Source organism: Drosophila biarmipes, chromosome 2L (assembly GCF_025231255.1).
Source record: "Drosophila biarmipes strain raj3 chromosome 2L, RU_DBia_V1.1, whole genome shotgun sequence".
In the NCBI taxonomy this organism is placed as follows: Eukaryota; Metazoa; Arthropoda; class Insecta; order Diptera; family Drosophilidae; genus Drosophila; species Drosophila biarmipes.
Window position 1 is genome coordinate 22747777 of NC_066612.1, and position 11530 is coordinate 22759306.

The 11530-nt window shown below is 40.1% G+C and overlaps 1 protein-coding gene and 1 non-coding gene across 3 annotated transcripts; one reads left to right on the forward strand and one right to left on the reverse strand.

Moving 5' to 3' along the window:
- Positions 1-1580: 1580 nt before the first annotated feature.
- Trnag-gcc (transfer RNA glycine (anticodon GCC)) lies at positions 1581-1651 on the reverse strand. Its single transcript has one exon. It is a non-coding gene; the product is annotated as a tRNA-Gly (tRNA).
- A 1436-nt stretch (positions 1652-3087) lies between these two features.
- On the forward strand, positions 3088-10131 carry LOC108036803 (uncharacterized). 2 transcript variants are annotated; one of them, XM_017113151.3, is made up of 3 exons: positions 3088-3285; positions 4063-4283; positions 8582-10131. In XM_017113151.3, the coding sequence occupies exons 2-3, from the start codon at positions 4113-4115 to the stop codon at positions 8810-8812; spliced, it is 402 nt and encodes a 133-aa protein (XP_016968640.1). In that variant the 5' UTR covers positions 3088-3285; positions 4063-4112; the 3' UTR covers positions 8813-10131. The 2 variants fall into 2 exon arrangements, with proteins under 2 accessions (XP_016968640.1, XP_016968639.1); XM_017113150.3 differs by having other exon boundaries at positions 3094-3296.
- Positions 10132-11530: the final 1399 nt, after the last annotated feature.

Below are 11530 nucleotides of genomic sequence, written 5' to 3' on the forward strand. Positions count from 1 at the left end.
AAAATGATTAGGGATGGATACTTACACTAAATATTGAAAATTAAATTATAATCAAATTTTATTTTGATTTATTTTGTGCATTTGTGCAAGTTTTAAACTCAATTTATGATTTTTATGCAAAATTACAAAAATAATACATGTTTAAATAAAATAGAGTACTCGTTCTTGCAAAGACAAAAACTTCAAGAGGCTAGGATGCAGCGATAGATGGAACGAAAGATAATTCAAAGTTTTATTTTCCTGACACTAAGATTGATGTAACTTTAATATTTCGATTCAACTTTTGTCTTGATAAACATACATTTAGAAATGTGATTCATCTGACTGGTCACAAGAATATTTTCGCGATTGAATCGCAAGAATAAGGCGGCTTGTGCTGCTAACCTATGTATGTTTAAGATTTTTTGGTTTTTCTTTCATACATGTTTTATTTTTCTTCATAGCCGGCTTCTTATCCGGAACAAAGAGGACATTTTCCACGATATTGCTGCAAACTTTTTGCAAATGTGGCTTGTTTTGATAAATTTTCTCAAAAACTACAACTTTTTAAACATGAAATTTATACCAGAAACAGGTTATTTTTACTACAAGTAACTTACTTTAAATAATTACACAACATTTCGATAAGTACTCCGAAATGTGGTACTTTATAGTTCGCGCAAATTGGTACCACTGTCTGGCTGCACGGTTTGCAGACGGTTTTTTAACTCATTTATTCAAGTCGTTTTATAATATGCTTTTTTTGTAAATTGTAGTGTGCAGATGGTTCATAGATTTCATTAGTGTTGTCTTTAATAAAGTTGTATTATTGACAAGCATTTGTAAGTTGGTTTATTTTATAAAAACGTCTGTCAAAATACGGGGGAATTAGTAAATGTCAAGAATGACGAAATTTGGTTTGGAGTTTTCCGTGACCCTATGATGTTTTTATTCGAGTACGTTTTTTGTAAGAAAACAAAATCGCTAATGTAAATCATCATACAAATGTAAACGTATGATATCAAAGAGGCTTGCTCACCGATCAGAAATCGTCAAGGAAATACACCACCCTCCATGTACATAAATTACCTTAATAAAAATGTACCATTTTAATTTCAGAATGGATTTTGCGAGCGAAAACGATTTCATGTTGAAGTCGAGTGCGATTCATTTCGAAATCGATTCGAAGTTGAAAACGAGAATAGTTCATCTCGAAACATTCTTAAAAGCGCGAAGTCTTCTATATTATTTAGGATCATCATCACTTTTGAGATCGAAAAAATTTAAATCGTAACCGGTGCGAACGGGTTTTTTTCTGAGTGTATCCAACAGAAACTTATTTTGTCAAGGAAAAACGGCTAACTAAACTATTAGAAGTTACCAATAACCTCAATCTAAGCATTATGACAAATGCTTAAAATGTCGAATGGTCAGTTAAAGCCAATGAACAATAAGATTGCCATATGACCAATGGGGAAACACCATTACAATTATTGACTTGTTTATTATTTTAGCAATGAAGTCGCTAAATTTATACAAATTTTACACAAACACCGGTAAATAGTTTGCATTCCAAAAAACGGAAGAAGAAAAAAAATCGCTGCATCGGCCGGGAATCGAACCCGGGCCGCCCGCGTGGCAGGCGAGCATTCTACCACTGAACCACCGATGCTTGTGACTTCCCCAAACCAAAATCCAAGTAGCAATTTCATATTTTAAAAAGCTCCAAAATGAGCTTTTGGAAGCTTTCAGTCGCGGACAATACGAAGTACATTCCATTGTTAGTCATATCATAAGTCATGAGATGAATTATATTGATTATTTAATAATTTTAGTAATTGTTTTTTTTAAGGAGAACCAGAACGCAACGGGCATCCCCAATTTTTGACTTTTTCATAATGCGTTAATATGGGAAAGGTCATAAATAAGCCAGCAGCTGAAAGGGCGGGTTGAGTACATGAATGGGCGAATGGCTACTGGCACGAGTATTTCTCATCGAGTGGGGTCGTAAAACCCTTGCCCCGAGTCTGGCCCACTTCCCATGCCCGGCACGTATTCAATCACAGCAATGGCTACACAAAACTGCGCTATATCAAAAATTTCGGTCTATCGGTCGTGCGTGGTATACAAATGGTCCATTTCGCCGACACCACAGATATCCAACATGTAGTACGTATCCCAGCAGCGAAGAAGAAGACCATAACAATTGAGTGCTGGCTCCAGTTAACATTAACCGAAGTCGCAGCCCGGGGGACTGGGGCCTTCATTGACGCCCGCAATGTCAACAGTTGCAGCCATGACGACGGAAGTCGCAACAACGAGTACAAGAAGGATTACCCTGTAATACATCTATCTGAATGCATTTCGAGTACTAAGTTTTTCCCTTTGAGACAAAAACTAAAAAACAGGAAATTAAGTACCACTCCTAAAATGAATCCATCTTTTTACTGCATGTTTAGAATGTCTATAATTGCACTAGATTTCTGAACTTTTGATAATATGTCCTGCAAACGGGAGTATTCTAAATTTTCTCTGCATTCAAAATTGCTTCGTACATTTAAATTAGATTAAAAAATAAAAGCTAGGCTAGGTAACGATTTGAGCAATCACAAACAACCCAGTTGGAGTAGATCACTCTTTCTCCGATATTCCCTTTGGCAGCCTAACACCCATTACCACGATGACAAGAACAACCAATAAAACCAGCTTCGAGTTAGCCATGAAAGTTGCCCAAGCGAATCCATTTCGCCAGATGAAGCTGGCTGTTTGGGATGCTGGAGTGCTGAACTGCTGGACTGCTGGGCGTATACGTATTATGATGATGACGCCCGAGAGCAGGACAATAGAAATGCGAGGCCACACAAACACGGTCGCCCACAAGCACAGCCACATGTAAACGAGTGTGTGGTGACAATGATACGGATAGGATGTTGTCGGTTGGTACTTTCGTTGGCCTTTCCCGACGCTGCGCGCGCACTAAAAGTGAAATGGGGAAAGAGCTCAGCTTCGGAGACAGGACAAACCAAAGGCTAATTCGAATTCCCCATAGGGGCGTAGCGCATTCGGAGGGCGGAATATCCGGGCCGTGGCAGAAAACGGCGGCGTCCTGGCGTCATCTCCAAATCTCGGCCAGTGCCGCAATTTTGGCTATAAATACAAATGTCGGCACGCAGCTTGGCTTAAACTTACATTGTTATCCTAGTTCACAACATCGCTCGGGGTCTCTCCTTCACTCGCTACGTGACGTTGTTAAGACGGAGCCGCATCCTCCCACTCAGCCCAGGACAACTCCGAAACTCCATCGAAGTACGCAAACTGTGAGTCACAGGTGCAGATGTACCAGTTGCCATCGCCGTTTCAGTGTCAGTGTCATAATCATAAATTTCGAGCATTGTGTAATCCTCTTTCGATTGGGTAAACAAACCAAGTGGCTCTGCTGCAGTTTTATTTTTACTGCGCAGCCGAAAAAACGCGAATTAAATTTAAATTGAATTTTTTGAGGGAGCTACTTAAAGGGAGATATAAAAGAACCAATTTTTGTATGGATACAATTTCAGGAAGAGACAAAAACAAATTCAAGGAAATGTAGTTTTGTAAGCCACATTTTAACAGATCCGAAATGGTTTTATAGTGCCTCAATAACATTTTTTATATACAAACTTCATTAAAGTGCGAAAAAAATGTTTAAAAGGGCTTGTAGTACAACATACTTATATTATTTGGCAAGCAAATGATTAGCTTACAAATAACAGTAGCTTTCTTTAATTCAGTATTGAATTAACCCGAAGCAGGCCTTACAAATTAATATAGATTCCCGACAGACAAGCGAAAGATAGCATCCTTTCAAGATTTATGGCTACTTTTATAGAAATCCCAATGGATGTCTCTCCTTCGGGCGCCGGAAATAATTTATCTGTTACTCGACTCCCAGCAATCTGTGAGTCTGTGAGATGCATTTCTGGTTTGGCTTTATTCCCATTGCAACCCCACCTTAAAAGCCATCACCATGCCATGCCAATTACACATCCTGCAATTGTCTTCTTCTTTTGCAAGGGCCTCACACATTTTCCTCTCTCTTCGCAGACCGGTGCCACTCGAGTCCAGACGCCAAAGCGCCCCTTACCAGCACAACAATGGGAGTCACAAGGAGACAGGGGAGGGGATGTGGAAGTGGACACAGGTGGCTCTTGGTTTGGATGACGGTGCTGCTCCTGGCCGTCCCGCCGCACTTAGTCGACGGCCGGTACCTGCCGACAAGGTCGCATGGCGACGATTTGGACAAGTTGCGTGAACTCATGCTGCAGGTGAGCAAATCTACACTGGACGAAAAGAGGAACATGTTCATGACGAACGCAAGTCCTGAACCTTTATTTTTGTTTGAGTGCAACCTTGTAAAAATAATTGCAAAAACCCTTTTAACGTAAATGTAAGTTAATGCAGCGATCGGCCCACAATACCAGAGTTAAAGGGGTATACCAGATTCGTCGAAAAATACGTAAAATATGCAGCACATTCATCTACAAGTTATAAGTTAATGAAGTGTAAAGTCATGGTTCCCAGTTTGGACGTAATAACTAAGCTTTTCCCATTAATATTTGTGGAAATATTTACTCCTAAAGGGTTCATGCCTTAATTAATGGATTATTGAAATAGGTTTTACTATCAACGCAATAATGAGTCTTCGGGTAAAAATGATCCATCATGGACCATTTCTTCAGTGTACCTCAGTGAGCTTGCGATGGGTATCTTCAGCCGAGTTTTGTGCATTGGCATTTTTGGTGCGCTGTCAATATAATTAACTAAATGAAAAGAGAGCCAAAGCGTGGTATTAAGTTGCAATTATGTCGCCAATTATTGAGGTTTTATTTTCGACTTGTTTTTGTTTTCGTGCGTTTTTACCTTTTGGACTTTTTGCCTTCATATACATATATTGGTGTTTTGCTTTTGGCCACTTATGGAGTGGAGTCGAGTGGAATTGAATGGAATGGAATGGAGGTTGCGTCATCGTCTCGGTATAAGGTTACCCAGGTCCCTGGGCCACGGCCCCCATAATTCCCCCGAAGATTCCTGCCAACCGCACCACCTACTTCGCCCTTCCCTTCCTAGCCAACCTCCTGGCGCTGCGGTTTCTTGTGCGTCTGGAAACCATTTCAGAAATATTTTTACATATTTCGCAAGCGTTTCTTCTTTTTCCCGCAATCGATGGAGAGCCTGCTCGGCTACAATCGCCAACTTGGCCAACACTTGCATGCCGGGCACCTCATCTTTTGCACAATTTTTGATTCGCCGCCACCGCGCGGTAGTTGTTATTTAATGTGTTTTTTCGGCACAGTTTCCTGTTCTTTTTCGCAACCGAGGCACAAAAATGCGGCTCGACTAGGAGGGTAGGAATAAGGGGCCGGGGGTCACCAGGGGACTCGGCGAGGAAGCCCCACTTAGCTGCCTGTGGATGTGCAGAAATAATCCACCGCAGCTGCACGTCTGCAATTGAGCCTACGAAATGCCTAGCTGCAACTGTTTGTCTACCGTCGAGTTGAGTATCTGTAGCAAACAATTTTAGCACTGGCACAAAATGATGAGGAATATGGGATCTACGACGATTTAATGCAGTATCGGAAGAGAGATACTTCAGTCGTGTGACAAAAAAAATAATATTAAGCAGTACACTTCGTAAATATTTTGCATAGCCAGGTATGTGATATGTTCCGGGTAACTTTTAAAAGAAAACCAACCATTAACCAAGCCATGTTCATGACACTCACTCCTCAACTGAAATGGTGTGGTGGAGCACATTGAATGTTTAAGCAAAGATAGATTAAGCATTTCCGGACTAGGTTCCTAGGTTGAATTTTCCCTGAATGTACTTGGCTGCTACCCCCTTGCAGACTCTTTTCTGAGTCATGGTCCCTGCAAATCGATAAGTTGCTGACGTGCTGCGCAGACTAAGACCAAAGACGAAGAGCAGGCCATGTTTGGACAAAAAGCGAGCACAAAAATAAAGCACAGCGAAAAAACGAGCTGAGCAAAAGAAAAGGGAAATCAAATGTCAAATAGCAAGTAATGACGGTGACGTGGTCGCATTGCCGCTGATGAAGGTTGACTTGACTACGTCACTCTGAAGACAGGCGACAGTAGGGGGAAAAACAAGCAGAATGCGAAATGAAAACACTTGACACACAACAATGCATTGAACCTGAGAGGCTGAGAGCAACAGAAGCATTAGGGACATGAGGCAACACATCTCGGCCTTAGCTTATTGCCTTCTACAGGATGGATGTCAACAGGACGCCCGGCATCCACTTCCCCTCGAACCCCTATTGCTCTCAGCCCAAGATGACAATGAAGTTGGAAGGAATTCCCAGAAGCAATTTGTGTTATAGAATGTGGAAGATGACAATTTCATAATGCTCTGACTTATTAGAGATATATTCGATTATAATTGTGTGCCCTCAGGGGTTGCCAAATGGTACGTGGGTGAATTTTATAATTGTTTCAGGGTCTAAAACTAATTTGGGGATGAACTTGAGCTTTTGATTCAATGTTAATTTAATAAAGCGATGCGGATGGGGCTTGGACGTAATCCATTAAGCTGACAATTTAATGCGGTCAGAGTAGTGCTCAACTGGGTGTGAAAGGGCGACTAAAACAAATTAATTTAATAAGCTTCTACCAGTTAAAATGAGATAGAAGTCAGGTATCCAGGGACTTGAATAAGTCGGTGTACCCTAAAGCAAGGAAGAACTAAGAGCGAAGGATTCTAAAATAATGTATATGAAAAATCATTACAAATATTGAGTGTTATTCATACGTTGGGGACGACAACCTAACCTGTTATTACCTATTATTTTTAGAAAGACCAATTGATCATTTTTATTTTTTTAATATCAAAATATGGGATGTCATGTCGCAGAAGATTACTCGTTAACCATTGGCTCAAAATATGAGTACACCCGAATTCACATAATTTAGGCTTTTACCTACCATTTCTCATGGACTATTTTTTAAACCTCCTACGTTAGTTTCCTCGATCTTGTTCAGCTATGCCCTTTAAACTGTTATGATAATATAGTACTATAATCGTATCCTCCTAGGTGAGATCTCATCTTTCTCCATCTCAACATTATATCCGATTGATGCCAGTTAATTTCAACATTCTTTCTCCACTTGCTTTGGGTAGGCCTTCGAGTCCCACCACTCATCAAGTGGCTCATTCCACCAAGCAGAAATTGCCGAACCCAAACTTAGCCCAAACGCAGATGTTTACTTATAAAGCATTTGTCAATTCCCTTTCCAATCGCCCAACAAAATCCTGATCAAAGGAGGGAAAGAGATATAAGAAAACAGACAGAGACAGCAGAGAAAGGGGGAGGGAAGCCAAACAAAATCACATAACTTTTCACTTAACGACAACTCTCAAATTAAACTGTCCAAGAGGCCTTAATGAAAAGAAGGGAGATGAAACCCAGCTGACACCACCCCTCAGCTCCTGGAAAATACACCCTCCCCGGAATGCCCGATGCAATGCTATAACAATCCCAGAGTCATCAGAGGCATCACCACCTCCCCGAAGACCTCTGCACCATTAATGGCATTTAAGTCAAGGAAAGCGAAAGGAGGGAAGTATTGCTAGCTGGTCGAAAATAGAAAACAATTTAGTTTTTTTTTTCGAATTAGCAATAAAATAATTACTTGGCGCGAAATTGTTGTAGGTTTTTCGCTTCATTTGCTGTTGTTTGTGTTTTTTCACACATCATCACCAGACTTGGCCGAAAAAGAAGACAAAAGACGAGCTCCGTAGCGGCAGAAGCGGGAGGCATTACAGGAGGGATACCCAGAAAAGAGGTTGGCGGCTGATAATTACACGACAATACCCCCCATTAACACATTTTCAGCTCATCAGAGCTCATGGCAGAAGAGATGGGGGGCCTAAAGTTGGTAGCTGAGTTAAGACGGCTCAAGACAAGTTAACCCATTTTGGCTAGCTGTGAGGACGGCACGATAAATTCTTCGGATTTATTGATAATCTTATTTGTCTTACATTAGCAATATGGGTATTTTTGTAACATTAACTTAGTGACAGCTTGCGAAGAGGAATTTGTGACAGAACCTAACTTTGCACCCATTAATCATTCAAATTAAAAATGTTTTGTACACGTTAATAATGTCATAATATGAAAAGCTAATGTACTGCAATTGCTTTTAATATTCTAATCACATAAGTGATTATTTTCTTCATGGTTAATTTTTTTTATTTTTGATAAGTTTGTTTTGCAAAAATGAAAGCAACCTGGTTGCCAATGGGTTAAGCCGTGCAAACCCAGAAGCAGGCAGCCTCATCGTTACAGATAAAGTTCATTCGATTTAATGATGCGCCAAAAAAAATTAAAATTAAAAAAGGCAAACTATAAATCTGTGACGAACTTCCCACGTTGGATAAATAAGATTTCAACAGATTTTTGAAATAACTCACTCCATCATCACAAGGCGGCTTGGCGGGGGGGCCGAGTCGTGTTAACAACAGCAACTATACGATAATTATAACAGCCATAACAACAGCTCGGAGTTTAAATCTCTCTGCCCGTCTTGCGTTTTGTGCTTGCAGATTTTGGAGTTGAGCAATGAGGACCCACAACAGCCGCAGCAGCAGCAGCAGCAACACCCACAGCTGCGTCTGCACAATGAGGCCACCAGCGGCAGCAGCAACATTAACAATCCACGCGTGTCCAACGGCAACTCCAATGCCGCCTGGCTGCAGAAGTTAAGTGCCATGGGTGCCCTGGACGAGTTGGGCGGAGACGGGCCCCGGTTCGGACCCAACTACGGACGGTACTAGGCCACCTGATCCGAAAACACCTGACGACAACAGCCACTACGACAAGGAAAACGGAAACTGGGAGTTGGGAGTTGGGAGTTGGGGAAAATCATGTTGCGAATGAAAACACTTTGGGACCGAAAAAAGGGACAGTAGTGTCGGAAATGTTCACAGGATTAAAATCCAATTTGAACGGACGCAAAGTGCGTGAAAATGGAGAAAGAAATGGCGCAAAGGATTCTAGTGAAAATCGCTTTGAAGTACTTTGAATGAGCGTGTGCTATTTCGGAATGTTATGAAGGACACTAAGCAAAATCACTTTCAAAGGCCAGAGACCTTTTACAAAATTGTAGTTAAATGAGCTTGTTGATTCTAAACAGAATCACCATTTTGGTTTTTTGCTTACCTCTCCATTATAATTAATTAAATATCTAAATAACAGCAGATTACTCTCAAACCATTCATTTCACATGCATTCCGGATGCTATCCTTAAAATGTATCAGTATTAAGTTAACATTTAATTATGACATTTTAGTCAAGCTATTGTCTAAACCATAATCCAAATGTAAGCTTTCATTTATTTCTTAAGAATTTATATACCAGCCAGTTTCAGATGCACGCATAATTCCAAGTGCCACCATGGTTTTCCTCCGACCCCAAATCGAACTGCTCTTCATGATTTTCGAAGCCACCATAAAAACTGAAAGCCATTTCAGAAAAAAGAGGAAACTGGAATACTTGAAAGGACAAACACAGTTCCTATGCTAGAACAATAATTTTGTAACTGCTCTGGGTAAACCCGAAGCGAAAATGTACCTATATGTATGTACCTATGTGTTGTAGAGCAACCCCGTCCCTCTGAAACAAAAACTCTGAAAAGTACCCCTTTAATGGTCTAGACTAAGTGCGGATTTTCAACTTCTTTTTGCGCGGCCAAACGAGAGATAATAATTAAAAGTACCATAAAATTGTAAATATTTTACCCCTCAAAACCTTCCGCTCCCGCCCCACGAACACTAACAACTGAGTTTTAATGGGCCCCAAGGCTGTCCGGGCATATGAAGATATATAGTAAATGTATTGTGTATTTATGAAATTTACTACTCCCTACTAACCTCCACAAGCTACGATGGCCTCCGCTGGAAGATGGGCCCAAGCTTAATGCGTTTTCGGTTCGGACCTTACGGCCACTAACATGTCGAGGGAGACATATACTTATACAAACTACTAAATTCGTACCTATATATAAATGTACATTTAATTGTTGTTAACTTACGTTATCGTTATTACTTATGATTCGCCGCAGAAGCAACAATAAAAGAAATCATTTTCAGTGCAAGATCCCTCTGCCAACTAGATCTCTGGGAGGCGATACAGACAAGCCTGTTATGTAATGCATGCAGAGTGTAACGCAACTTTACAACTGTCTCAGATTCATCTTCATCTTTTGGCTCAGATACTCTTACTTTTCACATTCATCTGCTTGAGGGCGCCGTCAGCCGAAAGATTCCCATCTATCTCAATTTACTTTCTCGTACTTCAAGTGCAACTCTCAACAAATTAAACGCCGAAAAGTGGCACCCACCAGAAAGACACATCACATCACTTACTCCCAAAAACCCAATCCAATTCAATCCAATACACCTTTCCGAACCCATTTCCAATGTCAGTTCGAACCCATTAAGTACTTTTTACCAGCCAAGTGCCGTTTCTCGTTTTGTAAACGAAATTTTAATTGTTTTCTTCGCATGTTTTTGTTTTTTTATGTAAATATAATACCATTTAAATGGTTCCGTCTGCCTTTGCTTTTGCTGTTACATAAAGTCACAAGAGATACAATATAATAATTAGTATCTGTGCATGCCGAGGTGTAGATGGCAGCGAGTTGGTAGCTGGATTTTAAATGGTAGCAGTGGGGGGCATGTTTGGGGAACTGTGTTACTCGGTTGAGGCCACGGAGAAAGCAGAAAGATGAATGGGGGAATCCGACGCTGATTATATGGCTCAGAATCGCTGTGGCATGGCGAATTCATTAATATCTGGCAATGTGCCCTGCATAATTCGCATAATACGCAACAGAACTCTCCCAGATGGGGGATCTTCTCCGAATGCTTAATTTATGTATACGCGTGATTTTATTTTTTCTTACAAGTTTAAACATTAATTTTTAAAGTACTATTAAATTTATAAAACAATTAAAGTACTCACAACTAATATGCCATTGGCTACTAACAAACTAAAGAAATTCAATTGTATCCATGGTTTCTTATAGTGTTTCTTGCTTTTGGTCTTTAATTTTTATGAGTCACTAATTTAGTTATCTATGAGAGAGATTTAAATTAACTTCATGATATTTGGTTAATGCCTTTATTTAATAATAAAAAAAGAAGGAAGTTTCTTTACGTCTCCTTCACTGCCTTGCAAACTTCTGACTGAAATCATAATACCCTCTGCAATGGTATAAAAACTTTATTTTTTTCCAAATCTCTGACTGTCATAGGAAAAGATTTAAAGATTTTGGTTCAAAGAACATTATGCAATATCCATAAAGTATATATTCGTTTTTTCGAATTTCTACAACTTACGCCTTTCGATTTTTGCGGATTGAAAACTGTTTTGTATTCCTCAGATGAAAATAATGGGTCAAGGTTGCCCTAGGAACAAATCTCGCAGATACTTGCATGGAGAAATCACGTGAAATTGCTTTAGGACCCGAAGTAACCATGGATGAACCTGCA

Bases quoted from the DNA above. Each gene is read 5' to 3' on its own strand.
- LOC108036803 (XM_017113151.3), top strand. From the start codon at position 4,113: ATGGGAGTCACAAGGAGACAGGGGAGGGGATGTGGAAGTGGACACAGG. The intron at 4,284-8,581 runs GTGAGCAAATCT...TTGTGCTTGCAG, and splicing joins TGCGTGAACTCATGCTGCAG to ATTTTGGAGTTGAGCAATGA.